Source organism: Lachancea thermotolerans, assembly GCF_000142805.1.
Source record: "Lachancea thermotolerans CBS 6340 chromosome E complete sequence".
Classification (NCBI taxonomy): domain Eukaryota; kingdom Fungi; phylum Ascomycota; class Saccharomycetes; order Saccharomycetales; family Saccharomycetaceae; genus Lachancea; species Lachancea thermotolerans.
Window position 1 is genome coordinate 1,017,453 of NC_013081.1, and position 26,900 is coordinate 1,044,352.

Genomic DNA, 26,900 nt, shown 5'->3' on the forward strand with positions numbered 1-26,900 from the left:
TTTTAAACCTTCGTCTTATAGATCACCATCGTTAACTTGTAAATAGCATGTTATGTAGCTGAACAAAGCATTCATTCATCAATGTCCCTGGCTTTCACTTCATTAGGGCTTTCTCCTGCTTCTCGATTGTATGCAAAGGGCGGGTCCATAGCACTTGGGCTCCTGCGCCCCAGCGCTGTAGGCGTTGAACGGTGCAGGTGCTACTCAAAAAAGGCAAGTAGCAGTAATACGGTTTCTGAGAAGGCGGTCGGTCCAGCTAAGGATCCTTCTAATAAGATTTATAAGCTAATCTCGAAGTCAAAACTTTTGACAAGGCTCAGCAAAAGACCAGCTATTGGCCACTACTTCGATAAACTTGCCGAAACAAGCCCTGTCAGTACAATATCCTCCTTTCTGATCTTGCATGAAATTACGGCCATAGTTCCTCTTTTTGGGCTTTGGTGGGTGCTTTACTCATTAAACCTGAACGAGCAATATGAGCTTCCTCTCTATTTTAAAGAGTTACTTGATCAATGCGGCGACTCAATTGAAAAGCTAGTGGGGGATCGTTCCCAGGGCTTCGATAGAAACCGACTGGTCCTATCTGGTGCCATTTCTTACGCCATAGTGAAAATTTTGTACCCTGCTAGAGTATTGTTTAGTCTCTGGGCTGCACCTTACTTCTTCAAGTGGTTCTTGGGCCCTTTCAAGAAACTGGGAAGCCTACTGCGGCCGGGCAAGAAATCAAGCTAGCCCAATGGCTGCTAAGTAGATACCGCTGCCAAGGCATACCTGCCATTCATGATACATCTATATTTTAGCAAGCAACTTTAACATCGTTACAAACATGTTTGTCAATAAAAATGATTTGATGTAAGAGATAAACAAGTTAAACGGAAGAGAGGGAGAGACAAAAATGTACGGCATCCAAAATAAGCCGCCAAACGACTACCCCATCCCAATCCAGCAGCAGAGCTCGCAGAATATATGGCAGCAGCAAATGGTGGATAACAAGGGAAGCACCTCAGCTAGTGGCAAGCCGCTACTGATGGCCAACAATAATGTCTTTTCAATCGGACCCTACAAGAGGCGCAAGGATGCGAATAGGGTGTCTGTAGTTGAAAAATACGAGATAATTGGTTATATCGCCGCCGGTACTTACGGCAAGGTTTACAAAGCTAAGAGGAAGCTTCAAAATCCGAGTAGCTCAACAACATCACTTGTCGGAAGTGAAGTTGCGAATACTACCTCGAACAATCCCATAAGTGACCACAATATCCTTGACACTAACTCTATCAATAAAACCACTCGAGTTCAAGATGCCTCCTCTGGCTTACCACAAGCATCAAGCATCGATTTCAGTAAATCTGAGGCCAAATCAAGCCATACCTTGCCTGGAGGTCAAGAACCTCAAGCAGGAGGTGTACCCGACGGGTCTATGATGGTTTCGTCCAATGATAATTTGCCTACCTTATTTGCAATAAAGAAGTTCAAAACTGAAAGAGAAGGCGTTGAACAGCTCCATTATACAGGGATATCTCAAAGTGCTTGCAGAGAAATGTCTTTGTGTCGAGAACTACGGAATAAACATCTCACCAGTCTTGTTGAGATTTTCTTGGAGAACAAAAGCATTTACATGGTCTCTGAGTTTGCAGAACATGATCTCCTACAGATCATTCATTTCCATTCGCATCCTGAAAAAAGACTAATACCCCCAAGGATGCTCAAGTCAATTGTGTGGCAAATCCTCGATGGCGTATCGTACTTGCACCAAAACTGGATCCTGCATAGGGACCTGAAGCCTGCGAATATCATGGTGACAGTAGATGGTTGCGTGAAAATTGGGGATTTGGGCCTCGCGAGAAAATTCCACAACATGGTTCAGACGCTGTACACCGGCGACAAGGTAGTCGTCACAATCTGGTATAGGGCCCCAGAACTTTTGCTAGGCGCCCGTCATTATACGCCAGCAATCGACCTATGGGCTGTTGGGTGCATATTCGCCGAACTAATTGGGCTGCGACCAATATTTAAAGGCGAAGAAGCTAAGATGGATTCAAAGAAAAGTGTTCCATTTCAAGCCAATCAATTGCAAAGAATTTTAGAAGTCTTAGGCTCGCCAAATGAAAAGACATGGCCCAACATTTTTAAATATTCAGAATATGAGCAGCTGTCAAAATTTCCACGTTATCGAGATAACTTACCTGTTTGGTATCACTCTGCAGGAGGAAGAAATAAAGAGGCACTTGATCTCTTGTATCAGTTACTGCGGTATGACCCCGTCACGAGAATTGATGCAGTGGATGCGCTGGAACATCCATTCTTCACCAATGAAGATCCCACTGTTTGTGAAAATGTTTTTGAGGGTCTCAACTATCAATATCCACCAAGGCGCATTCATACTAACGATAATGATATTATGAACATCGCAAACAATAAGGCAAAGAATACTGCAGTCCATGCTCAGGTGATGGCTTCCAATAACCCTAACAATTCCAACCTTGGAGGATTGGGGGTCAATCGTAGAATTTTGGCGGCTGCGGCGGCAGCAGCAGCAGCAGTGTCTGGAAACAACTCTTCAATGCGCCCAGGTGCGGCGTCAAGCTCAAACGGCCCAGCGAGGAAAAAAAGAGGATGAGGCTGTTTTATTCAATTTTAATGGGCGCAGAGCGCATAAGTTATAGAGGCGTTAACCATGAATTTATTGTACAGTTATATAATGCAATACATATACTTAAGGGGCATTCTAAGTTTACGGCGCCCAAAATTGCGGTAATGGGCGCATACGATGCGAGTGGCTCACTTTCTAGCTTGCTTTCTCTTGCGCTTGAAACCTATCAGCCTCTTAATGTTATCATCAACACCAGATTTACTGGGTTTTTTGGCATTCGAGTCTGTCTTTGCCTTCTTCTGGTTTTCTTGTTCAGTTTTCTCATCCCCAGCTTCTTCAAGCTTGCGCTTACTGCTCTCCCGCATATTCTTTGTCGCATCGCGTCGTCTCTTTACGACGTTTGCATTTTCAATAGCAAACTCGACGCATAATCTTCTTCGTGTGAGCCCCTCCGTGTCAACCGCTTTCTTCTCTTCATCGTCGAGTCCTTCTAGAAGCTCCGGCTTCGTAACTTCATGCGCGTTCAACCATCTGAGGCCCATTAGTGCTGCCTTGTGATCTCTGAATTCAACAAAACCGTATCCTCTACTTCTGCCGACAGAGGAGCCTTTAACTTCCATGATGACCTTTGCTTGTCTCACTACACCCTGCTTCTTATCCTTCTTCTTTCTAGCCGCAATCTCGTCCTCGTCCATGAACTTGTACTTTTCCCTGGTTGATCTCTGGATCTCTTCTTTACTCAAAGGGTGTCTCATGTGAAGGTTAACTTCTTTGGCAAATTCGACAATGGCTTTACGGGCTAGCGCTTTCAGTGCTTTATCAGTCATCGCTCTTGGAAGGTTCCTAATGGCTAATCTCGTAAGGGATAAATGCAAACTTGGATTTTTCTTTAGCTGCTCAACTCTGAGCTTGTAAGAGCTTTCTCTAATTTCCATGTCTTTAGCGGTCAAGAGCTGCGCAAGTTTGGATCCTTCTGTTATTCTACCTTCGTTTAGAAGGTACAGATTACGTTTATCCTTGGCCGTGGGGGCTTTGCCAAAAGCTTCCTTTCTTTTGGATGCATTTCTTTCAGCAAACCTGCCCGCCGTCTCTCTATCCAAAGCAGGGGCAATTGACAAGATACGGCCCTCATAGACATATCGATATGGGACATCGTCACTCATCAACAAAGAAGTGGTGCCGGAGGCAGGTGCGTTATTTACACACTCGTCAAAAGCATCTTTCGATTTGAAAACAACGAAGGCCGAACCTTTGGCTAAACCGGTCTCCTTGTCTTGCACGGGCAATGCATACTTTACTGGGCCAAACTTACCAAAGTGCTCTTCCAAGCTTTCTTGGGTAGCATCATAAGGAACGTTTCGGACAAAAACAGATAGTTGCTCATGCTTGTTTGGTTTCGGCCAATTTTGAGAACCAGGACTTTGATCCTCTTCTTCTTCAGAGTCCATTTCTTCATCCTCCTCGCTGTTTGCGTCACTGTCTTCATCCTCTGAGCCATTTTCGTTGTCTTCATCCTCTGCTTCGCTTGCTTCGTTCGAGGAGCCCTCCTCTCCAGCTTCTTGTTTGTCAATTTCGGATTCAGACTCAGACTCAGACTCTACTTTCTCGGCAACATTTTCCTTTTTGTAGTCTTCCCACTTGTTCTTCTGAATAGCGAAATCCACTGCAACCTGCCTGCCATCAATTTTCAAATCCTTTGAGTCCTCAATTGCCTTTTTACAGGCCGCTAGCTTCTTCATAGTTACGAACGCAAATCCACAAAGCTTTCCGTCGGGTTTTTTGGGAATTTTAGCCTCAACGACTGTACCAAATCTCATGAAGATCTGCTTCAGCTGCTCAGGTTTACGCACGCTCCACGGCATATTTCTTATAATTAGCTTGGGTTTCCCACCCATGAGCTCATTTTCCTTATTTTCAACGTTTCCGGCCTGCTCTGAGCTTGACGAAGATCTTTGGTCTCCTTTCGATCTTTCTCTTCTTTTCGCGATATCCACACGGAGAAGTCTTCCCTTGAACTTTGTCTTTCTAGCCTTTTCTAAAGCATCCTTCGTATCATCCTCAACAGCGAAACTAACAAAGCCAAAGCCTCGAGAGTTCTTTTCATTGTCTTTGACGATAACAGCGTGCTTGATTGGTGCCAGCTCTGAAAAGTAGTTCGTTAGCTCTTCATCAGTGGCCTCGAATGGAATAGACCTGACAAAAAGTGTTTTCATATCCAGTGAGTTCTTTGCAGAAGACCCACGCCCTTCTGCGGCATTGTTTTGTGACATAACACTAGAGTTCCGCACCAAAAGACGGTTTGATTTGGTCCTTGAGTGTAGATACTCTTAAATCAAGTTACGCGATGAGCTTCTAAGAAACGCCGATGCCCTGGCAAAATTTTTCTCACCTTTTCATCATGGCATAATTTACGAACTTACTCGATGTTGGTAGGCCGCTTTCGTGAAGTTCAAACTTCGCGCCGACAGAAATTGTTGTCGAAGTTAAGCGCTTCTTAAGCTCAAATGCTCCTATATCTAAACTGCTGCGTCAATTCCCCGTAAAGCAATCCAGTTTCTTACCCGCAGATAGCGAGCGGCCCAAGATGGATTTGCCTGACGAATTTATTCCATCACTCGATCGTCCTGTTATCCTGAGGAAGTTTAACAAACTATCAGCAGCTACGATTCGTGGCATAGTGTCCAAATGGTGGGAAAAGATTGATACTCGCGAGAAGCGGTCCTCCACCAAAGAACTCGGAAGATTAATACGGAAAGTTGAGGGAAAAGGTCACAACCGACAAAAGCTCATAGGATTTATTCTCGACAAGTTTTGGCCACAGGGACTAAACTTATCACAGATTTCAGACCTAGACTTTTGTAGCTTGCTTGAACAACCTAACTCATTCAAATGGACTCTGATGGCTGCTGAAAATAAGGAAATTGGCTCCGCAGTTTTTCAAGTGATACCTGAACAGCTGATATGTGCTTTAAAACAAGACCTTCAGCCGCTATTTTCCATACACACTTGTCTTCGCCCACATCCGGAACTTCCTTTGCTCGTTCTTAGAGTTCAGCTATTTGACCAAAAACGTTGTGGCCCTGAAAGTGCCCAAAATCCGGCTCCCGCGTACAACTCTACACGAAAGCTGATCAGTAGAGCGCCAACATATGTCGTCCTCCCTTTTAACATTTCATCCGTCGGGTTTTCATTTGGAACGGATCTTTATACAAAACTTATCATCAACAGCATCTGCAAGTCAGTGCATTCAAAAAACAAGGTCAAGTTGGCAAAAGTTGATAAGCTTCCGGTGCGGAATCTAAATACAGTCGCTTTCCTCCATGGCTTGTCTCGATATGCAAATGCGCAAGGGGTTTGGCGCGCCTATGCTGATCGTAAGGTTGATTCCTCACCTTTAGACAACCCACATAATCATGAAATCGTTCAAGGACGAGAACAACTGAAGTGGAGTTTGCAAAGTCAAACAGGGAAGGCCATGATGAGATTCAAGGGACGTACAAACATCCCAGAACCAACTGCAACTTCCGCAGAAAAATTGAGATATAAATCCCTGCTCCCAGTACCAAGAGTCGATTTCATTATTGAGAGCGAAAAGTCTCCGGAAAAACAGGCAAAGTTTAAGCTTAGTCTTTGGGGAACTGATGTTTTTGGTGGTTTACATGAACTTTGTGATAAGGGTTACATGGATATCAACAGGGTCCCTGGTTGGTTAACAGGAGAAAATGGCCCCAGGTCCGGCAAAATCATAAATGGGGAATTTTATAGCGAAGATATTAGTCACCGCACCCTTTAATTCTACGTCGAAGCTTATAATTTGCTCATTGCTTCATTTACTAAAGCCTTCAGCTGTGGTTGATTGGGAGGGATTGTCTTGTAGATATTCTTGAGGCTTGGAATGTCTTTCTCCTTAGAGGCCAAGTTAATAGCATCATTGTAAGACTCGCATCGCAGGTACATTTCAATTCTTTTCTCATAAGGAATTCCTGATATCATGCGCACATACACAGCGGCCTCTTTCTTTCGTTTTTGCTTCAAGCAATATTTGAAAAAGGGATGGTAGCCTATTGGGGATTTTCGCTCCTGCGCAAACTTGAAGAGATCATCAAACCTGTCTTGTTGCGTTAATACCCTGCACTTAATATGGTAAATTTTCCGATCAGTGACCTTGAACTTTTTAATGAGCGAGTTCAACTGTTTATCCAGTTTCATTTTAATGAGCAGTTCTATAGTGCCATCCAAGTTCATGTTTTCGAGATCTACTTGCAGCAGATGGGATATGCTTCTCTGAAACTCATAAAGTTCAGATTGTCTATGCAAAAGAGATTGATCATTTTTGATTAGAATGTCCTGTGAATCTCTGTTATAGAGTTCTTCGACTTGACGTAAGTATTCAGCAGGGTTTTGGTTCCGAACTTCTTGGTCCCAGATATGGTGGGCAAGGTTGCTTAACTGGTCTGTTTGGCGGTAAAAGTCAAACAAGAATTCATCATCATGTCTCGCATAGTAAGTATAAAGCTGATTATCTTGCATAACAAGCATGATGACTTTTGTGAACTGAGAAGTAGTCAACTGTTTTTGCAAAATAAGTAAAATTGACATTATCATGCCTGGGATCCCCCTTCGTCTCCCTTCTTTGAGCGCTAGCTCGTGTTCATCTAGCTCCAAAAGTGATGGAAGCTCGAGATCGGGTAAAGGCTCCTTAAGAACCAGCTGTTTAGCCAGTGCAGGCCTTCCCTCAGAGAAAGCAGCAAGTCCAATTTCAGCCAACGGCAGCTGGACAGACAACCCTTCAGCAAGCCTGATGATCACCTTAAATAGATCTTCGTCGTCTAAATCAGCAGAAAAGGCGATCTTTGCATTGGCCCAAGATTTGAATATGGAGGCAAGTCTACCACGATCCTTTAGAAATTTGCAGATTTGGATACATTCATAGAAATTACCGGTTTTTATAAGTCGTGCTATCAAACCATCAAGTGTGATAACAAGAAGGTTGCTTGAGGTAAGTATTATTCCCATTTCTGTTAAGACATTGAGGACTCTAAGTTTGTTACATGTTTCCACAAAAACTTTTGACAATTGGGTGTTTTTGGGAAGCGAGCTTTTCCCAAATGCCGCTGCTGCCAAAAGCTTCTTTTGCCAGTAGGGGTCCAATTCCTCAAGAGCAGCATCCAAGCATTCTGCAACGCCTTGGTCCAAATTTATGATCTTTAAATTTTCGAGGGCTCGAGGTGCCTGGGTAGATAACAGATTCACAGAATCCAGAAGAATTGCACTTGGTTCAGTAGAGCCCATTAAAAATATGTTCGACGTAAACTGCTGCACCTTTGAAATCAACTCGACTTTTTCACTAGTTATCAGTCTTAAACCGTTGGATTCACCCCTTAACACTATAATTTCATCTGGATACCAAAAAGTGACGTATTCTGAGTCCGGCCCATATAGTCTGATTTCTTCGTGGTTGAAGGCGCAAGCTATCGTATCATCTCCACACCATGCCATATCATTCGGTTGAGTTTCAAGATTGAGCTCCATTAGTTTGGTTTTTGAATCTTTATAAATTCTGAGTTCATTGGTTTTGGCGTTAAAGAGACACACGAGTCCGCGCGGGGAAACTGACACGGTGTGCCAAGTCTCGCCCATAAACATGGGCACCAACTCTAAAGATTTGATGTTCAAGTGGAAAACATGATCAAGGTCGAGAAGGACTACTATGTCTTCATTACAATGCCAATGGTTCTTAGTTAACAGAGTAAAGTTCTCGGTGTTCTTGAGCAGAACCTGAAGGCCCAGCCCGTCAAAGTAGAATAAGTCTTGAGAACTTGAAAGAACTAAAACGCGGTTTTTATAATCCCAAATTTTGTCTTGAATGGTATCTGGTAACAAAAAGTCTTGAAACAGCAGAGGGGACCAATTATGGTAAACCCTAATACGATCCGAAAGAGCTAACACCAATGAACCCTCATCAAAAGAATCGAGCTCATAGCAAACAAGTTCACTGGGTAGCTTGTTCAGTTCAATTACACCCAATTGTTCGCCTTTGTACTGAAAAACCCGTATGGATTCCTCAACTTCAATAGCCAAAACTGTGGTTGAAATGATTAGCTTATATTGATCCTCTTTAGGTAAGCTCAATTGGCATAACTCCCTGTTCCTATAATATACATCCTTGAGCTTCTCCCATCCTAGGCTAGGGTTCTTCACACCCATTGGTTTGCATGTAATTTGATTATTTGAGTTTCGTTCATTTAAATTTCAAAACCTTTGACCTTCTTATACTTACTTCTGAAAGTAATCGAAAGGAAAAGAAGCTACAATAACGCTAGTAATGTCACAAATCACCCTGGTCTCTAAAGATGGCTCTGAGCAGTCTCTATCTCGCGAAGCTGCTGACTTGTCGCCGGTGCTAAGAAGCATGCTGTCTAAGCCATTTATTGAAGAGCAACAAAGTAAGATTACTTTGAGTGAGATTAAACCCGACGTATTGAAGAAAGTGGTCGAGTATCTTGAGTACTGCAGACAATATCAGAATGCGGGGGAAGATGAGGACGTTCCGGAATTCGAGGTTCCCACCGAAATGTCATTAGAACTGCTTCTAGTCGCAGACTTCCTCAACATTTAGCTCACACTATAAAGTCTGCGATTGGCTACAAAATAACAAAATTGACTCTACTGGTTTTAGAGCGTGCCGCCATTACAGGGCAATATGGGCACTTGAAATTACAGGTTCCGTTTTTACTCATTTTATCGAGACTGAATTTCGAAATGATATGATGGCATGGTAGAGCATAAGGGGGATTCTCTTGCGTCGTTTCCTCTTTAAGAACTGGGCAAATGAAGATAGGGTGGAAATTCGTGAGGAACTCTGGAAGCTTCACATTGAATGGCAGCTCGTTTTTGGTACTCCAGTCCACATGACTCACCGCTCGGAGCGTCCTGTATTTTATAAAAAACTGGAAAGATATGACGCCGCTCAGCACTACTAGAAACAACGGCGAATCGAAAGGGAGGCGGCTTTGAGCGCAGTATTCTTTAGTGAACAATTTCATGCATTTCTTGCGCTGATCTTCAACGTTGACTTTTGCTTCAGAAGATACCACAAGCTGCGCAAGAAGCGGTGCCACCTGATGCCGCAAATGTGTCTTCTTTGTTTTTTCCATAAAACTAGGTATGTGTTTCAACAAATACTGATAAGTTGACACTTTGTCCCCTGCTTGAAGAAAATACATGGCATTTAAGAGATGAAGCTCGAATTGTAGACTTGAACCTTCAGTACACCAACGCATACATGGCTCGAGGTTTCCGCCGCGCAGTTGCCTTACTATCTGAGACATCTCAACATAACTTGAGGATACTTGAGGATCTACGCCGTAAACTTCCTTTAAGTACTGAACCATCGCCTCAGGGTCTGTTTTGGGAATCTCGCTCATGCTATAGCGCGATATATGGACTCCAATTGATTTCTCAATATGCTGCCGGGCATCTGCGGGCAACTGGTTGACATAGACTTGATCGAGGTCAAAATCGTAGATTTTATTTAGAACACTCTTTTGAAATTTAGTGTGTTGATGCAACGCGTTCTTGCCATGTTTTTTCACTCCACTATCCCACTGTCTATGAAGCTTGTTGAGTTTGTCGACAGCCAGCTGCCTTTTCCGGGAAATCTTGTCATCAACCGGGTCTTGCCCGGCACCCGGTTCAAGCATCTGCTTGGTCAAGTAGCTTTTCAACTTTTTGATATTCAACTTGAATTCATGAGTGTCCTTTAGGCATCTCCTCAGGTGTGATTGACCATCGGACGCGCCCTCCTTGAGCTTTCCAAATTCAGTGTTCAAGTTCTTCAAAAGATCTGACATTTGAGGAATACAGCCAGTTGCGGGGATGATGAACTCACACTAGTCTGCGGCAGTAACCGTTTATACGTGGTATCCCCTCTTCGATGATAGCACTTCAGATTTATCCCTTGACACAGTCTGAAATTCCAATACACGATCCGTCAATAGCGACTTGTATGCCACTGTTAGAATGCTTGGCCTAGGCTCTTCGCCGTTAGCGTCATCATTCGCCCCCTGTAATTTGGACCCTGCCTCGTTCGAATTTTTCGTACCTTCAAACTGGGCTCAGTGTCCGTTCATCCTCTTCTTCCTCTTGTCAAGCATCTTTCCACATGCGCTGCGAAGCGATTGACTGAAACGTCGCGACTACAGTTATCGCAGTGGAAATATATGGAGCTTTCTTGCTGCTTTGGCATACCGTTAATGTCAAGCGTTCCCGACTTATCGTGAAAGTAGGGCTTAGGAATCCCGCCATACCGTGCGCGGAGTGTTTGAGCTTGGGTTGTAGTGCGAGCAACAATGTCTTGAATCATCGTGGTGAGCAAGTTCTCGAAGATAGACTGTGAAGCTGTATCTATTGTCAATTGTGCCATTGCTAAATTACAGAGAGCTTAGCGTTTTTATGAAACCGAACGGGCTATTCACTTTCAAGAGAGTCTTCAACTGGCAAAGATCAACAAATAAATTCCTGATCTAAAAATGAAAGCGACACATGTTAAAAGTGGAAACAAAAAAACACCCTGCGGTATTGATTCAATAACCGAAACCACAACTTTGATGCTAGCTAATTACAAACGGGCTTAGATATTTAAATACATAATAAATAATAGGATGTTCATGCACTTGATCCTCCTGTGCATGAAGTTTAGGAGAATTTTATTCGTTGCAGAACTACAATTTGGCTTGCTGGCTACTGCTGCGGGGCGATATAGATAACGCCTCTCTCTTGATGCTTTGGCCTAGCGTCTTGTCAACACGCGAGAACATAGCAAACACTCGCTCTTGGATTTCTGGGCAGGCGTTGGCCACGTGAACAGCAACATTGTGAGCCAGTGCTTGCTGTTGGCCAGGAGTGCGAGCCAAAACATTGTATAGACCTCTGGCCTGAACAAAGTCAGCATCACCCGGAGAAGTGGCCCAGTGGAATGGCAAAGCTGGGCCGTTCCACACCTCTTGATGCTGTTGAATGGGTTTAGACGCCTGTGTGTAGTTGTAACTTTTCGCCGTTGATAAATAATTGGGCTCAGAACCCAAGTTTCCGTCCACATTCATTGGACCATCTCTAATAGATGGGTTGAAAACCCGTGAAGCATATGGGCAGTTGACAGGAATCTGATGATAGTTTGCGCCCAACCTGTGTCTATGAGCATCAGGGTAAGCGAACAACCGGGACTGCAACACAGGGTCAGCGCTTGCTTCCTGGTAGGGAACTGTGTGGCTTGGGGAGAATGCAACCTGTTCGACTTGAGCAAAATAGTTCTTTGGATTTTCGTTGAGTACCATTTTGCCAATACGGCGCAGAGGGAATTGCTTATGAGACCACACCTTTGTCAGGTCGAAAACTGAAAAAGGCAGCTTTTGGGCCTCTGCTTCCGTCATAGTTTGAATATAAACAGTCCAAGTTGGGAAGTTGCCTTCCTTAATATTTTTGAATAGGTCTTGGCCGCAGTAGTCAGGGTTTTCGCCAGCAATCTTGACAGCCTCTTCATTATTCAGGTTCTTGATGCCTTGATCTGTCTTGATGTGGACCTGGACGTAGAACCACTCGCCTTTCTTGTTAGACCACTTGTAGGTGTGCCCGGAGTATCCGTTCATGTTTCTATAGGTGGCCGGAGTACCCCGGTCGCTGAAGAGAATCATAACTTGATGAATGGCAACCTGGTTCTCAGGGGTGGTTAGGAAGTCCCAAAACATGTTCGCATCCTTGAGATTCGTCTCTGGATTACGTTTTTGGGTATGAATGAAGTGGGGGAATTTGGCAGGGTCCCTGATAAAGAATACCGGCGTGTTATTGTACACCCAATCCAAATTACCCTCTTCGGTATAAAACTTGGTAGCAAATCCACGAGGGTCTCTGGCAGTGTCAGCAGAGCCCTTCTCACCACCAACAGTCGAGAAACGGACCATGCATCTGGTCTTCTTTCCAATTTCATTGAACATGGCTGAGCCGCACACATCCGTGATGTCGTCGGTAACTTCAAAGTAACCGAAAGCCCCTGAACCATGCGCATGCGGGTTACGCTCAGGAATACGCTCACGGTTGAAGTGGGCGAGGGAGTCAAGGAGAGTGAAGTCCTGGAGCAGAAGCGGTCCATATTGGCCTACGCGCTGTGTGGCAAAGGGCTCGTTTATCGGGTTTCCCTGGGAATTTGTGACCACGCGATCTGACCTCACATTAGAGGCGTTGGTTGGGTTGTCGTTGCCCATCTTAGAAACTTGGATGAAAGATGTGGTACAAAAAAGGTGTGTAAAAAATGATGAATAAGTGCGCGTGAGTTTGCCTTGTTAGTTAAGGATGTACTCAGCTGGTTCGACTGTAAAGGGCTCTTTTAGTAACAATTGAACTATTTGATTGCAACTAGTGTTGTGCTTTGGGTTATTGTTGAAGTTCAAGGTCCCGGAACCAATCGTTTAGCGTTGCCCTTCCGTTAAGCAACCGCGAAGGATGTGTGTCTTTATATATTTTCTCTAGGACCGAAAAACCCTTGAATCATCATCTATGCTCCGCGTCATGCCGCCTAATCTCCAAGTTTTCCAGCCTCCGGGGAAGCCCGTACAGGATGAAAGATATTGGAGTTTTTCCTGATTGGGAGTTCTAGCCGAGATAAAGCCAGGAAAGCCCGAGGGTTGCATTTAGTAATCAAATAAAACCAAGCTAGGGCACCATCACTAGCGCCGGAAGATGAGTAAAGTGACAGAAACTTTGGAGTGCAAGCACTGCCAACCCTTATGGTAGTTTTGTGCAGAATGCTCAAATTACCCCCGTTTTAAGTCACTTAAGGCTTGGGGGCTCCTTTTGATCTATATCACGTGATTTTAGGAGCTTTGATCACCTACGCTAGAAATCTCTTCTCATGGCAGGCAAACTCGCTGTCGGTAGTTTGATTCTTGCAGAGGCAAAGAAATTGGGAGCGGCCCTTCAATCACGTACATGTTCGGCCGATGATCATCTTTGGTCTCATCGTTGAAGTCCTTTGAAAGCCGTAATTGGGTGTGTCACTTTCGTACAAAAACATCAAGAATTCGGGCTTTACCTTCGCTTCGGACCTGGATTGGAAGCCTAATTCAGTCCTTAGTCAGAACTTTAATCTAATAATAACGAGTGGAAGATTTTATGGGTTTGAAGAACTTCTCCGACTGAGCCAGCAATGATACGAAATACCTGAGTAGCCTCAAACAAGCGACACGATAAGTAGGACTACCACCAATATTAAGTTTTCTCAAAAGCGTTTCCGCACGGGGCGCAAAGATTTGGCGACCTGGCTTTGTGAACTACATTTTATCAGACCTTTTTTCTGGAGCGCTTCTCTTTTTGTTCTCTAAATTGTTTCTTACGCCGTTCTTATATCACAAGAGAATCACCTGCGACCGTGCCTTTGGTTGTTTAAATTTGTTAGTACAGTTTTCTGAAACGCGTGCCGAACACCGGAGACCATTCTTATGTACGGTATCACTGTACCATTCGCCGCGAGCCCTCGAAGATGCGTGGTCAGGATCAATGATAAAGTTGCTTAAAGCGTTACATTCGCTACTCAGTTGTCTAAAAAACGATGTGTCAAATTCCAGCTCCTTATTTGAGGACCTTTCCGTCGCTGATTTCCCTTGGCTCGCCATTAATAACCACAGGCTTATCCCAAGCCCACATGGTATTGATGAACTCCTTGTCCTCTTCCTTGCTTGGGTCAAGCTTGGCGTAGTCGTAAGAGGTCCAGTCAGGAGCGACGTCAAAGGCTGGGACGTAGTCCTGGCCTCTGAGCATGACAGCGCCGACGATACCGTTGTTGCGGTCCTCACCGTAAACGACAATGCAGCCGAACATGTACTTGACAGAGGCGGACAGTCTCTCCATGAAGCCGCCAACCTGGTTGTTAGACATAAAGCACAAGGTCAATTCGTCGTTGTACTTGAAGTCGACTCTCCAGATGGAGTACTCCTCTGGGTTGTAATGCTCCCAGAACCAAGGCAAAGCGACGGGTCTAGTGTCTTCATTAGAGTACTTTCTCTTCCAGTCTTCTAGCGGGAAGCTGGCTTTGCCAAGGAGCTCAAGAGGATGCTTAGGTTTCTTGGGCTGCTCAGCTGGCTTCTCGGCCTCAGCAGCTGCCTTAGGCTTTTCTGCAGAGGGCTTCTTGGCCTCCTTTTTTGTCTCCTTCTTGGCCTCCTTCTTCTTGTTGTTCTGTGGGGGCTGCAAAGGCTTGTCACAAGGCTTGAAGTCGACAAAGAACTCTTCCAGGTAGTCGGACGCCTTCACGGTGTTGTACCACCTGGTGATTGCTGGGTGAGCTGCCCGCCATTCAGAGCCCAAGCAGTGTTGAAATCCTCTGGCGAAAACGGTGGTAGCAAAGAGATCGGCCAGCGTGATGTCTTCAGATGCCAAGTAAGTGTGCTCGATGAGCCTCTCCTCAAAGACAGCGGTGATCTGGTCGACCTTGGCAACAGCAGCGTCAAACAAAGGTTTGATAAATGGAGACATACCCAAGAGAGGCTTGAATACGTTTACCAACTCGATCAGCAACTCACTGTTGGCGAAAGACAGCCACCTAATGACCTGGGCCTGCTCCTCAGCGTTTGCGCCGAGCAGCTCCCTCTTGGCCTCCTCATCAGGGATAAGCTTGGTTAAGTAGTACATCACAGCCATGGTTTCAGTGAGTTTGAAACCTTCTGGGCCCAAAAACCCGGGGACCTTCTTTAAGGGGAAGTCCTTGGCAAATTGTTGCTCATTGTCCTCTGGTGCGATGATCTTGATGTCGAGACCAAATTTCTTAATAATTGCTTGGGGGACCCAAGTTCTGATACGGAAATTCCCGTAAAGTGTACCGAGAGACATGTTACACGTATAGTGATGAATTTCAGTGTCTGCGTAACTTATTGTCTGATCTGGAAGTTCAACTGAAATATAAGTCAAAATTTTGAGATACAATTCGTTAACAGTGATATAAGTTACAAAGCTCACGCGGTCCGCATCGGAAGACCTCAAAACCTTAACTTTGCGGGCATAAGCTGGCCCTCAAGATAGATTTTCTTGTGCCTTTTCCCTGCTTACAGGAATGTTCTTTCCGTAGCCGAAGGCGTAGAGTTGCACTGAGAATCATATCAGGTTTCATAAAAGAGCTCGAATTACTCTTCATAAACGAAGGCAACTGCTGTGAGTAATGCGGTACTATAATTGGTGGTGCCCGGGCCATACTGTGCAGACCTGAAGCGTTGCTAGAAGGTGCACTTAGATCATTAATGACGAGGTGTCACGAAATGGCAGACCCATCAAAATCAGTGATTCTTTACCAGTTTCATAAAGAGATGATCGCGATAATACGCAGCTGTGCTTTATCGACTCTTGGAATACCTCAGCAGCTTGTGAGTACTATACCCGACCACAGGGAGGCACGATTTCACGCAGTAGAGCTTCAACTTCATAAAAGGCGGTCGCGGCGTGATAAACCCTTGATTCAACATTGTGTCATTTTATACGTTTGAGATGTATATCGAACTAATGAGTGTTTATAGTATCAGTTTCAAACCGTCGCGTCGCGCCTAGCCGAACTCATCGAAAGCAGGTCTTGAAGCCATCATACCGATTGGGCGATCGAATAGCGGCGCTTCAGGAAACTTTAGCAAGGCTAGAGTGTTAGCGAACAGAAAGTGGTGATTCACCTTTTATAGATTTATTTTGGGGTACCTTGAGCTCAGGGAAATCGGAGCTTCAACAATTCACATATTGAGAACCAAAATCAGCTGCGCACAGAGCCGATCATCAAGCTAACACATCACCTCGTGTCAGACACTGCGCTTTTTGAAACCCATGAGTCAGAGCACCGGCGAGGGTGAAAACAAAAGCCGGGAAGGCAGGGATCGTCTCAGAGAACTGGGTTTGCAGTGTGTTTCGCCAGGTTTTGGAAAAATGGACAACCGTATGCTATCTACTTTACAGGTTTCGAAGGACATTGCCAAAGAGCAGAAGGAGGCTATCCAGAAGCTCAGCGGCGATGCCAAAAGCTCGAGCCCCGAGCCCAAAATCAACACTGGCCCTGATACAGCCCCATCGAGAGTCTCTGGCCAGGACTCAGGAAGCTCGAGCACGGGGGACATTGAAAAGAATGTAGCTAAAGCAGGTCCCAAGTCCCTAAAGCGAGCTCGGATTCCGCCGCCGTTGAACATACGTGCTTCTGGGTCCGATTCCGGATCGAGGTCCGGTAAGGAAGATAACTTCCAGTTCACAGGGGCCCGCAGTGCACCAGCCCATATCACGCGTTACCCTCGTGGTAAGTCTAGGGTCCAGTATTTAGGACGCAGCACTGATGGTGAACACAGTGCGAGAAAGAAAGCGAGGGCTCTACCAAACTGGGCTCATATGAACAATGCCGCAATGACGCCGTATGCGTACTATCCTCCCCCTGCCACTGCAATTCCATATCAAGGAGGATATCCCGCTTGGCAGGGTGCGCTACAAAATCCTTATCAAAGCCCTTATATACCCGCGTACATGGCTCCTGTCCCATATGCGATGTTGCAGGCTCCTTTCGCGCAGAGTGTGCCTGATCCACAGACCGCCAAGAATCCGGCATCAAACTTGCAGCGCGACTTCGAAGCCTATCGGAACAAAAATCCAGGTGTGGGCACCAGAGATCTTTTTGGCAACAACAAAAGCCGCTGGGCACCAATACAAGCTCAGCCTCAAAGCGCGCGTGAAGAATTCTTTGGTGCGCGCGCTAGAACACCTATTAGGCAAAGTTCTGCTGCCGGAGCATCTCGACCAAGACCTGTCGAGAAGACTAAAGATAAGCAAGCTGATAGTGGGCCTGCACGCAACAACTCTAGTAAAGAAGATGATAAAGACAACAACGACGATAATGACACAGAAGAGGTTGACCTGGCTATCGAGGAAGGTGCACAGCCTATTCCAATGCACGCTCGTCAAAACTCAGCTGCATCCGTTGCCAATGCTACTATGCAAGGTGAAATTAGACTTCAACAAGATTCATTCGCTTTCACCTTTTCTATGCTTGATTCCGCCACAGACAAAAAAATGTTTATGAGTATATGCGATAAGGTGTGGGATGAGGCTCAAGAAATAACAAAGCGTTAGAGTAGCATTTACGCCGCGTACGGGTGGCGATCAGGACCTGGCTTGTCCAACATTGTACTAATTAGCGAACTTCAAGTAAAATTCTACGAATCGTATGAAACTCTTATTATAAGATATCTCTTTCTACGAATTGGTGTCAATGAAGAGAAGAATATCACATAAACACATTCTGAGCCGTAGGAGCGAAAGACCAATATAAGCCAAAAACTGTGTGGAAAGTCATGTCATTGGCGATGTGGTCTTACCGGTTGAGAAAAACGCCGTTAGTGGCACTTTTAGTGCCTTTGGTGCTTGTGGGGGTATTGCTGTGGGTTTTTCTTGGCAACGAAGAATCGCTGCTTGGACTTGATGGATCTTCGATCTCGACGCACAAGTGGGCGCATGAAAGCGAGAAAACGTTCTATTTCCCTTACTCACACATGTTCAAAACGCCAAAGTATTCTTATAAGAAGAAGTCTAACTGGCTGTTTAGCGATACCGTGGAGGACAACATTCCAGCTGGTCACATTTCGCACTATGATCTAAACAAGTTGACATCGACCGACAAGGCCTTTGCCAACAAGGAACAAGTGCTTATTCTCACTCCAATGCAAACCTTCCATGACCAATACTGGGACAACCTTTTACAGTTGACCTATCCTCGCGATTTGATCGAACTAGGCTTTATCATTCCAAGGACAGCTACTGGAGACACAGCTCTTCGCAAGCTTGAAGCAGCGGTCAAAAGGACACAGTTGGGCAAGAAGGATCAGCGCTTCTCTAAGATTACAATTTTGAGACAGGACTCTCAAAGTTTCGACTCCCTCCAGGAGAAAGAGAGACATGCACTAAAGGTCCAAAAAGAAAGAAGAGCTGCTATGGCGTTGGCTCGTAATGAACTTTTGTTTTCCACCATTGGGCCTCATACATCCTGGATACTTTGGTTGGATGCTGATATCATTGAAACACCTCCTAGTCTGATTCAGGACATGACAGCGCACAACAAACCGGTGTTGGCTGCAAATGTCTACCAGAAATACATGAATGAAGAGACCAAGAAAATAGCAGAGAGACCTTACGACTTTAACAATTGGGCTGATAGTGAAAAGGCCCTGCAGATGGCGGCCGGAATGGCCGACGACGAAGTCCTATTCGAAGGCTACGCAGAGCTGCCCACCTACAGGACGCTCATGGCACACATGTATGACGCAAGTGGATCGCAAGCTGCAGAAATGTCACTCGATGGTGTTGGCGGTGGCTGTACGCTTGTTAAAGCAGAGGTTCACCGTGATGGTGCAATGTTCCCTAGCTTTCCCTTCTACCATCTCATAGAGACAGAAGGTTTTGCGAAAATGGCAAGGAGGCTAGAATACGAAATCTTCGGCCTACCAAACTACTTAGTTTATCACATCGAGGAGTTTAACTAGAGGGGCTGCCTCGCATCCGCTCCTGCCAACTCATCCTGTTTTCAGTGTATATCTACTATTCTTCATCTACTAAAGATACAGATAATTCAAGTACTTAGAGCGTGGTATCCCGTATCAAATGTACAGGTTGTGATGGTACTCATCGGCATCGAGCGATAGATCCGACAATGAGCTGGTAGGCGAGTGTTTTGTTTTGCCTAGTTTTTTAGTGACATCTTGCAAATTCAAGCCTAAGTAATTGGCCATGAATTGACCAATTTCTGTGTTTTCATGATTGCCCTGCAAGTTTTCCAGCACATTATGCCAAGTCGCACGACGATTGGCATATGCGTAAATGTTAACATCGACTGCACTATGACCGTGCGTAGACCATCCAATCTGTGCTCTTGTCGAAATCATGTCGTTTAATTTGTCATTGATCTCGCCGCTAGAGGTGAGCTTTAGCAACTCTTCGACGTCAGCCTTCGAATAATCTGTGATGCCAAGATTGTCTTCAAATACGTCTTGTTCTATGAATGTGGACTTGCTGTCGCCTTTGTAGCCTTGCACCATTTTTCTCAGGAATTCTCCAGAGTGTTTTGCGTTATCCAAAACGTTTGGGTACCAAGCATATTCAGGATAAGCCTTCGTTATTTGCCGAGCAGTTACAAGACCCCCAGTTTCATGGTCTGAGGTCGATACCATTACCGTCTCGACATCACTTTCTTCGGCAAACCTTAGAACTGCTTCAAAAGCCTCATCAAAGGCTAGAACTTCACGTGCTTGGGCAGCTGGGTCGTTTTGATGGCCAGCGTGGTCAATCCTGGAACCTTCGATGAGCAAGAAGAAACCTTTGTCCGAGTTTTTTGTTGCCTCAGTCAAAGCATTAATGGCAGTCATAGCTTCCTCTTTTAAGGAGGGATATTCCGAAGCATCCCTATCGAAATCAAATGGAATATCATAATCAGCAAGAAGAGCTAGAAGGGGCAAAGAAACATTACGTCCATTTTCTAGTGCATCAAACTGCTCGCGATTACCAACATAGCTCCACCCGTCACCTATCGCCTCCTTAATCAAATTACGACCATCGGAACGACTGCCACGGGAGCCGTAAACAATATCAGTTCCTGAATAAAAGTGTGTTCTGCCACCTCCAATCATCAAGTCAACCATCCGCCCTAGAGGGTAGTCACCAAGCTGTTGTTGAGCGATAAGGTCTTCTTGGAATCTATAATCTGCGTGTGCGCTGAATGCAGCAGGGGTTGCGTCAGTTATTCTTGTTGTGACAACGAGCCCTGTTAGGTATCCTTGGAGCTTGGCGGCCTCTAAAATAGTACCGCATGGTTGTTTGTCGGGGTCAACTCCGATAGCACCATTGTATGACTTCAATGCACACGAGAAAGCAGTTGCACCAGCAGCAGAGTCCGTCACCAGTGAGTCAGAAGAACGAGTACGGGATGACCCAATAAGGTGATGGTCAAGGGTTAGGACGTCGTCGATTGTCAGGTTTTGCGTAAATTGCCGAAAAGACCTGCTTAGCGACAGAGATGCAGGGCCCATTCCATCAGTAACAAAGAAAATAACATTCTTTTTAGATGATTTCCTCGAGACGAATTTCTCAAGAGAAGGCCCAATTGGCAAGGACATCACCACGACTGTAAGAAGAATGAGCGCAAAAGCGTAATGAGACAACTTGCGGTATTTGTTTCTCCGCTTGATGGGGCGCTTCCCCATTAAAGATGCCTTCTCCATAATGAGCCCGTTATGGTGGCGCCTTTCTTGGTCGGGTCTGAATGATTATAAGGATAGTCCTGAGAAACCCTGAGATATTCCTTGTTATCAATTCCATCTCCAAGTCATCAGACACGATTTGACAAGTTGATCAACAGTAGCCAGTTGATAGAAGAACGTGAGTCTGCGGAGGTTCAATAGCGATTCAGCCCTCTTGAGAGGACAGCTCCGGTCAAGGATGAACAAATCATGGTTTCTTGCGTAATAAATCGGCTATGCGCAACCACTTGTTTCATTTGTACTGAGGCGGCTTGTTGGCTTTGTTTCTCCTTAGTCTAACCAGTATCCATTCTGCAGCCTCCTTCACACCTTCTTTATTCAAGGCGCTAATAGGGAGGACCCGACTGTCTCTCGCTCCCAGGTGTTCGGCGATCTTGTTAAAAACCTCTTTTATATCTTGAACTTCCATGCGGTCCTCTCGATCTTGTTTGTTTGCAAGCATGAGTACTGGTATTCCTTCAACCTCCTCATCTGTAACAACAGTTTTCAGCGTTCGACAGCACTCTTCGAGCCTCTCACGGTCCGCGCTATCAATTACAAAGATAATTCCGTGCGCCTGCGCGTAGTACTCCGGCCATAGAGATCTCAGCGTCTCCTGTCCGCCAACGTCCCAGAACTTTAGAAGGCAGTTATTAACGGGTATGGTGGCTACATTCTGGCCCACGGTCGGCGTAATCTTCTCGGGAGACTTGGAGCCCTTCGAATATTCCTTCTTCAGCATCTCCAGAAATGTAGTCTTTCCAGCATTGTCAAGCCCCAAAATGAGGATCGAGTACTGTTCCCGGCGGTTCCAGTTTGCGTAGAGTCCTTTGGCGAGATGGAACATTGCTTGTCTGTTAGTTTTATTTGTTTTGTCCGGGTGTAATTTGGTGTTAGTAAGAAGTTCGCGATGCATAGGAATTCTCCGATATAACCAAGAGGTGATCTGAATGTTTGCACACAGAACAAGTGTGCAAAAGCCAGCGCCGAAGTTGTAACGCTTCTCAAGGCTTTCCTCTCCGATTCCGTAAAGATTAAACTGTTTATTCTATGTAGTTTCAGCTTCCCGACAATGAACCATCATCATTGATCTGCTGCGCCGCTCTCAGCCTGCCGCTTACTTCTAGAGACATAAGCATTTCGCAGCTTTTCATCCACATGCTCCTTTCGTAGCTGCAGCGCTGTTTTCTCGCGGAACTCTTGGCACTTGGCATCGATTGTCGCGTCGGAAAGCGAATCATCGTCCTCGAGGGCGTCTCGATACTCCGAGACGCGCAGCTCCAGCTCGCGCTTACTCAAATGCTTCAAAATGCTTTCATCTTTGCGCTTTGTTTGCGCGCTGGATTTGGGTCGTTGTTGCTGCTTCTCTACCCGACTTAAGAAGTTCTTGACGTTTTTCCTTTCCGTATTCAGCGCCAGCGACTGCTGGATATGCCCAGATGTCGATGAGCCTTTGGCACTCTTGAGCCCTATACCGTCGTATGACATCTACGAAGTTTGCACCTTATTTGGCTTGGACTCTCTCTTTGGGAGCTCGATGGTCGATTAACATCAGAGATGAGCTTCGATTTTGATGCTTGACCTTAGCGTGCATCAAATATACGCGTTACATAGAAGTGTGAAAAAAACACAGTAACTAACAAGGCGCGCAGCGCCTATATTACACCTAGCACTCAAATTCCACAATCACATACTTTTCATCGCTAAAAGTAGCGCATTCAAGTGCCGTGAGGGAGTCTAGTGCAGCAGTTCTATTCTCATTTGGCACGACACGCCCGCCGAGCCAGCTCAAGTTCCGTAACAAGTCTTTGATTCCTGTCACATCGCGAAGAACACACAGTCGTAGCCATGCCAGGTCTAACGTTGCTGTATACTCCAAGAGCGACATCAGCAGCTGCTTAACAACCTGACTTATATCCTGCGACAGTATCACCTGGAGTCGCGTAGAGTCCGACTTACACCAAATTGGGTTTTGAAACCAATCTGGGTAGTAGAGGAGACTGTATGAGAGCCCAATCTGCCGCCAGAGGGCGACAGAACTCGACCTAAATGGAGCTTTATGACCGCGTTCGTACGTTGTGAGGGCCTGTCCGACTTGTCGTACCACCTGGCGCTGAAACCCAGTATAATCGTGGTAACCGGAATCCAAAAACTCGCTTTCTGTGAGCAGAATCGCATCCCAATACAGTTCCGTAAGAGCCGCCTTGTCCGCGCGTGGGGTCGTAGCGGTGTCACGGATGCCACTCCTCGCAGCCATCCGAGAAAGTGTAATAATAAAAGGTGGGAGTATGCGTCCCTGATTGATGCTTGATTAGATGGGCGGTATCGAATTTTACTGCAACTGATCTAGCGGAATCTTGCTCCAGACGAGCACGCACATGGTCAGTGCCGAGTAGACGGACTAAACGGGCTTCTTTCTTGCTTAAACACTGCATTTTGTTTGGTGATTGGGTCCGGTAAAGGCTGCGGAAGAGCTCAGGATGATTTCAACTAGCATGTCGTACATAGTGTTTATTACTGTGGTGTCAGCCGGATATTTGGGTGATTCGATATTAATGCAGCGAAGTTTTCTCAATAGCATGTGGATGCTAATGAGCTGCCGAGCCGCAGGTTCTTGAAAAGACTTCAATACAGAGAATATCTAAGCCAGATTCCTTCATGAATTGAATATTGTCTTGAGCATCGTTGGTGATTTTGCGACCTCCAATGAAATTAAAGTGCATGTGACCAATTGTCAAACAGTCCTCTGGGTGACGCTGCGTCGATGTCGTGGCTCGAGAGAGAATTACATAGCCTCAATCGCATCCATGGGGTAAGAATAGAGACGGCATTTCAAGCAGCTTGAATTCCTCGTTCTTTCTTACGCTTTTCCGAGCAATAAAGTTTGCTTACCTAGGACACACGGTACCGCTATGGAATTGGTGCGTCACATTTAACCCAGAAAAGTGTCTAGAATTAAAAAGAATAGGGGCACGTCTTAACGCGATTTCAATTAGCGCCCGCGTTTTCTTCGCTCAAAATTTTCAAGATGCCAAGGACTTCATCCATGCTTAGTAGTGTGTCGCGTTGAAACGCTAATCTACGATTGACTAGCAAGAATTGAGTTCTAGGTCACCGCTGCGCCTCCTCCTTGACTGAGTGGCCCACACTCAAGAAGAAAGGGGTCTCAGGAGTGCGTTGTGAGACATTTCTGAGGTTAGGCTATGTGCCAAGAGCATCGCGTTTCGGGGTAACCTTTTCTTGTTTCATAGGCTACGAAGCATTTGGGAATGTTTTGTATATGATATTTTTTCAAAATGTTCTCTACAGAAAACCTTTTGACACGTTGAAGAAAACCAAGGAGTTCAGACCAGATTGCAAACCACATCCTCGTCATGGCTATCAGGATCAGCAAACGGCTCCTCAGGCTTGGAGGCCTTGTTTTGTGTATGCTCGGAATTTTCGGGCTAATGCTTCATAAGAGCGAGAAAGGGGCTCTCCTTCAGATAAAGAACGCACCAACCCAAGTAAATGACTGGGCGACAGAGAAATTCAAGGGTTGGGGCTCTAGCGCGGACGCAGAAAAGGAACTGGAAGAGCAGAGAAAGGAAGCGGAGTCCGATGTGAAAGAAGGCAAACATTTTGAAGACGTTCTTATGGATGACGAGGCCAAAAAGCTGCTTGCAGATTCAGAGCAAAAATCTTTGTCTGAAGTGGTGGGAACCTCTACGGCAAGTGCCAGTACTGCAGCTGCTACCGGCGGTGCTGCCACAAAAGCAGGCTCCAAGGACGGGCCTGTTAAGGCTTGTTTCGTGTCGCTAGTGAGAAATGAAGATCTCTGGAAATTGGTTGAAACCATCCAAAATGTGCAGGATAGATTCAACAACAATTTTAACTATCCTTGGGTTTTCCTTAACAACGAGCCTTTCACAGAAGAGTTTAAGCGTGTTGTAAAGGGGATGGTCCCCGATGGCACCAAGTTTGAACTTATTCCTGAGGCCTATTGGTCCTATCCTTCATGGATTGACCAGGAAGAGGCTGCGAAAACTAGGGTCGAAATGAGGGAACAGGGTATTATTTACGGTGACAGTGAGAGTTACAGACACATGTGTCGTTTCGAGTCCGGTTTCTTCTGGCGCCACGAGGCACTAGACGAGTTTGATTGGTACTGGCGCGTAGAACCAGAAACTAAGCTTCATTGTGATATTGATTATGATGTTTTTGAGTGGATGCGCGACAACGACAAGAAATACGGCTTCACCATTTCCATTCATGAGTATGAATCAACTATCAAAACACTTTGGAGTAAAACAAAAGAGTTTTTGGAAATACACCCTGAGTACGTTGCCAAGAACAACATGTTGGACTTTATTTCAAACGATAATGGTAAGAAGTACAACTTGTGCCATTTTTGGTCTAACTTCGAGGTTGCCAGTTTGGATTTGTGGAGATCGCAAGCTTACCGTGACTACTTTGACTACTTGGATCAAGCTGGTGGGTTCTTTTACGAGCGCTGGGGTGACGCGCCGGTTCACTCAATCGCTGCAGCTTTGTTTATCCCAAGAGACCAAATTCACTACTTCCCGGACATCGGGTACTACCACCCACCTTACAATAACTGTCCCATCGACCAAACTATTTTTGATAAGGGTAAGTGCAGCTGTAACCAAGACGCAGACTTCACTTTCCAGGGCTATTCTTGCACTAATCACTACTTTGATGTCAACAAAATGGAAAAGCCCGAAGGTTGGAAAAAGTTTAGGCAGTGATATTCTTTCTGGCCCCGCTACGCTCTGAAAAAAATTTAAACTGAGTTGGGTCTTCGCGAAGTTAACACGCGCGTATTGTATACAAGAAATAAGTATTTAGAAAGGCATCCGTGCTTCAAACAGGCATGCCGAAACCATACGTGAAACCAAAGAGGTATGTTCCTGGCCCAGGAGAACCAGCACTGCCTCCACAGCTCTCAGAATTTCAAAATAAAAGTACGGATGATGTAATGGAGGAGCTTAATCGTATGCCATTCTTCATGAGCAAGCTGGATGGAACTGACGGTGAGGGCGGTCAAAACGTTGAGTTGGAAGCCCTCAAGGCCCTGGCTTACGAGGGGGAGCCACACGAAGTCGCGGAAAACTTCAAAAATCAAGGAAACGATCTTTACAGGGCAAAACGCTACAAGGATGCCCGTGAGATCTACAACCGGGGCATCGATATCAAATGTGATGATTCAAAGGTTAATGAATCTTTGTTTTCCAACCGGGCCGCTTGCGAACTCGAGCTGAAGAATTACAGACGTTGTGTTAATGACTGCAAGCGGGCTCTGCAATACAACGTAAAGAACATTAAATGTTACTACCGAATTGCCAAGGCATTTCTATTACTAAACAAGCTCGAAGATGCAAAGCAAGCGGCTGAGTTTGGCTTGAAACTGGATCCCGAGAATCAGGCCCTCAATGCTCTGCGACAAAATGTTGATAAAAAAAAGCAGGACGCGGATGCATTTGAAGCCAAGAAGCTCAAGGAGCAGACCGAAAGAGAGCGTTTGGAGACAATTCTAGAGGCCTCGATGATCCTTCGTAATTTCAAAAACGTTGATACTGCAAATCCACCAGAACTTCTGGAAGAAGCCAAAATATGTCTCGAAAACAAGGAAGACATGGAATCCCAACTCATATTCCCAGCGATGGTTCTCTATCCGATCAGTGATGAATTTGATTTCATTGGCGCAGTCGGAGAGTTAAGCACCCCGGAGGACTTGTTGAATACTCTACTACAGAGGCCCGAGGAGTGGTTCGAGCAACCAGGACATGAAGAGTATACGGCCAAAAAGCTCTTCGGTTTCATGGAGACTGAAGCTGGAGGCTTGATTAAGGTGGGCAAGAAGGTTACCTTCCATGATGTATTTAAAATGGAGAAGCCTAGCGTTCCATTATTTGATAAGTCTTTGAGGATATATTTTGTTCCCAAAAGTAAAAGCGAAGCTTGGCTGGCAAAATGGGACAAGGAAGAGGCATTAAAGAAGCGTAAATAATTGTGAATGGAAC

The 26,900-nt window shown here is 45.4% G+C and overlaps 18 protein-coding genes across 18 annotated transcripts; 8 read left to right on the forward strand and 10 right to left on the reverse strand.

Annotated features, from left to right (window-relative positions):
* Window positions 1-81: 81 nt before the first annotated feature.
* MRX11 (Mrx11p) lies at window positions 82-732 on the forward strand (the record flags this gene model as incomplete). The annotated part of the gene is made up of 1 exon (XM_002553924.1): window positions 82-732. The coding sequence occupies one exon, from the start codon at window positions 82-84 to the stop codon at window positions 730-732; it is 651 nt and encodes a 216-aa protein (XP_002553970.1).
* A 163-nt stretch (window positions 733-895) lies between these two features.
* Window positions 896-2,617, forward strand: SSN3 (cyclin-dependent serine/threonine protein kinase SSN3; the record flags this gene model as incomplete). The annotated part of the gene is made up of 1 exon (XM_002553925.1): window positions 896-2,617. One exon carries the CDS (start codon window positions 896-898, stop codon window positions 2,615-2,617), a length of 1,722 nt encoding a protein of 573 aa, XP_002553971.1.
* Window positions 2,618-2,778: 161 nt separating this feature from the next.
* NOP4 (mRNA-binding ribosome biosynthesis protein NOP4) lies at window positions 2,779-4,860 on the reverse strand (the record flags this gene model as incomplete). Its single annotated transcript, XM_002553926.1, has 1 exon — window positions 2,779-4,860. The coding sequence occupies one exon, from the start codon at window positions 4,858-4,860 to the stop codon at window positions 2,779-2,781; it is 2,082 nt and encodes a 693-aa protein (XP_002553972.1).
* Window positions 4,861-5,174: 314 nt separating this feature from the next.
* CHL4 (Chl4p) lies at window positions 5,175-6,383 on the forward strand (the record flags this gene model as incomplete). The annotated part of the gene is made up of 1 exon (XM_002553927.1): window positions 5,175-6,383. The coding sequence occupies one exon, from the start codon at window positions 5,175-5,177 to the stop codon at window positions 6,381-6,383; it is 1,209 nt and encodes a 402-aa protein (XP_002553973.1).
* Window positions 6,384-6,397: 14 nt separating this feature from the next.
* VPS16 (tethering complex subunit VPS16) lies at window positions 6,398-8,797 on the reverse strand (the record flags this gene model as incomplete). Its single annotated transcript, XM_002553928.1, has 1 exon — window positions 6,398-8,797. The coding sequence occupies one exon, from the start codon at window positions 8,795-8,797 to the stop codon at window positions 6,398-6,400; it is 2,400 nt and encodes a 799-aa protein (XP_002553974.1).
* A 118-nt stretch (window positions 8,798-8,915) lies between these two features.
* On the forward strand, window positions 8,916-9,209 carry ELC1 (elongin C; the record flags this gene model as incomplete). The annotated part of the gene is made up of 1 exon (XM_002553929.1): window positions 8,916-9,209. The coding sequence occupies one exon, from the start codon at window positions 8,916-8,918 to the stop codon at window positions 9,207-9,209; it is 294 nt and encodes a 97-aa protein (XP_002553975.1).
* Window positions 9,210-9,234: 25 nt separating this feature from the next.
* RMD5 (ubiquitin-protein ligase RMD5) lies at window positions 9,235-10,443 on the reverse strand (the record flags this gene model as incomplete). The annotated part of the gene is made up of 1 exon (XM_002553930.1): window positions 9,235-10,443. The coding sequence occupies one exon, from the start codon at window positions 10,441-10,443 to the stop codon at window positions 9,235-9,237; it is 1,209 nt and encodes a 402-aa protein (XP_002553976.1).
* Window positions 10,444-10,718: 275 nt separating this feature from the next.
* On the reverse strand, window positions 10,719-11,015 carry SGF11 (SAGA histone acetyltransferase complex subunit SGF11; the record flags this gene model as incomplete). Its single annotated transcript, XM_002553931.1, has 1 exon — window positions 10,719-11,015. The coding sequence occupies one exon, from the start codon at window positions 11,013-11,015 to the stop codon at window positions 10,719-10,721; it is 297 nt and encodes a 98-aa protein (XP_002553977.1).
* A 298-nt stretch (window positions 11,016-11,313) lies between these two features.
* CTA1 (catalase A) lies at window positions 11,314-12,849 on the reverse strand (the record flags this gene model as incomplete). Its single annotated transcript, XM_002553932.1, has 1 exon — window positions 11,314-12,849. The coding sequence occupies one exon, from the start codon at window positions 12,847-12,849 to the stop codon at window positions 11,314-11,316; it is 1,536 nt and encodes a 511-aa protein (XP_002553978.1).
* A 1,363-nt stretch (window positions 12,850-14,212) lies between these two features.
* On the reverse strand, window positions 14,213-15,466 carry CAM1 (translation elongation factor EF1B gamma; the record flags this gene model as incomplete). Its single annotated transcript, XM_002553933.1, has 1 exon — window positions 14,213-15,466. One exon carries the CDS (start codon window positions 15,464-15,466, stop codon window positions 14,213-14,215), a length of 1,254 nt encoding a protein of 417 aa, XP_002553979.1.
* Window positions 15,467-16,438: 972 nt separating this feature from the next.
* On the forward strand, window positions 16,439-17,722 carry DIG1 (Dig1p; the record flags this gene model as incomplete). The annotated part of the gene is made up of 1 exon (XM_002553934.1): window positions 16,439-17,722. One exon carries the CDS (start codon window positions 16,439-16,441, stop codon window positions 17,720-17,722), a length of 1,284 nt encoding a protein of 427 aa, XP_002553980.1.
* A 221-nt stretch (window positions 17,723-17,943) lies between these two features.
* MNN9 (mannosyltransferase complex subunit MNN9) lies at window positions 17,944-19,128 on the forward strand (the record flags this gene model as incomplete). Its single annotated transcript, XM_002553935.1, has 1 exon — window positions 17,944-19,128. One exon carries the CDS (start codon window positions 17,944-17,946, stop codon window positions 19,126-19,128), a length of 1,185 nt encoding a protein of 394 aa, XP_002553981.1.
* Window positions 19,129-19,242: 114 nt separating this feature from the next.
* On the reverse strand, window positions 19,243-20,859 carry PHO8 (alkaline phosphatase PHO8; the record flags this gene model as incomplete). The annotated part of the gene is made up of 1 exon (XM_002553936.1): window positions 19,243-20,859. One exon carries the CDS (start codon window positions 20,857-20,859, stop codon window positions 19,243-19,245), a length of 1,617 nt encoding a protein of 538 aa, XP_002553982.1.
* Window positions 20,860-21,130: 271 nt separating this feature from the next.
* On the reverse strand, window positions 21,131-21,793 carry ARL3 (Arf family GTPase ARL3; the record flags this gene model as incomplete). The annotated part of the gene is made up of 1 exon (XM_002553937.1): window positions 21,131-21,793. One exon carries the CDS (start codon window positions 21,791-21,793, stop codon window positions 21,131-21,133), a length of 663 nt encoding a protein of 220 aa, XP_002553983.1.
* Window positions 21,794-21,960: 167 nt separating this feature from the next.
* CWC21 (U2-type spliceosomal complex subunit CWC21) lies at window positions 21,961-22,365 on the reverse strand (the record flags this gene model as incomplete). Its single annotated transcript, XM_002553938.1, has 1 exon — window positions 21,961-22,365. One exon carries the CDS (start codon window positions 22,363-22,365, stop codon window positions 21,961-21,963), a length of 405 nt encoding a protein of 134 aa, XP_002553984.1.
* A 178-nt stretch (window positions 22,366-22,543) lies between these two features.
* OAZ1 (Oaz1p) lies at window positions 22,544-23,134 on the reverse strand (the record flags this gene model as incomplete). Its single annotated transcript, XM_002553939.1, has 1 exon — window positions 22,544-23,134. One exon carries the CDS (start codon window positions 23,132-23,134, stop codon window positions 22,544-22,546), a length of 591 nt encoding a protein of 196 aa, XP_002553985.1.
* A 1,117-nt stretch (window positions 23,135-24,251) lies between these two features.
* On the forward strand, window positions 24,252-25,625 carry KLTH0E11726g (glycosyltransferase family 15 protein; the record flags this gene model as incomplete). The annotated part of the gene is made up of 1 exon (XM_002553940.1): window positions 24,252-25,625. One exon carries the CDS (start codon window positions 24,252-24,254, stop codon window positions 25,623-25,625), a length of 1,374 nt encoding a protein of 457 aa, XP_002553986.1.
* Window positions 25,626-25,750: 125 nt separating this feature from the next.
* CNS1 (HSP70/90 family co-chaperone CNS1) lies at window positions 25,751-26,887 on the forward strand (the record flags this gene model as incomplete). Its single annotated transcript, XM_002553941.1, has 1 exon — window positions 25,751-26,887. One exon carries the CDS (start codon window positions 25,751-25,753, stop codon window positions 26,885-26,887), a length of 1,137 nt encoding a protein of 378 aa, XP_002553987.1.
* Between the last annotated feature and the right edge of the window lie 13 nt (window positions 26,888-26,900).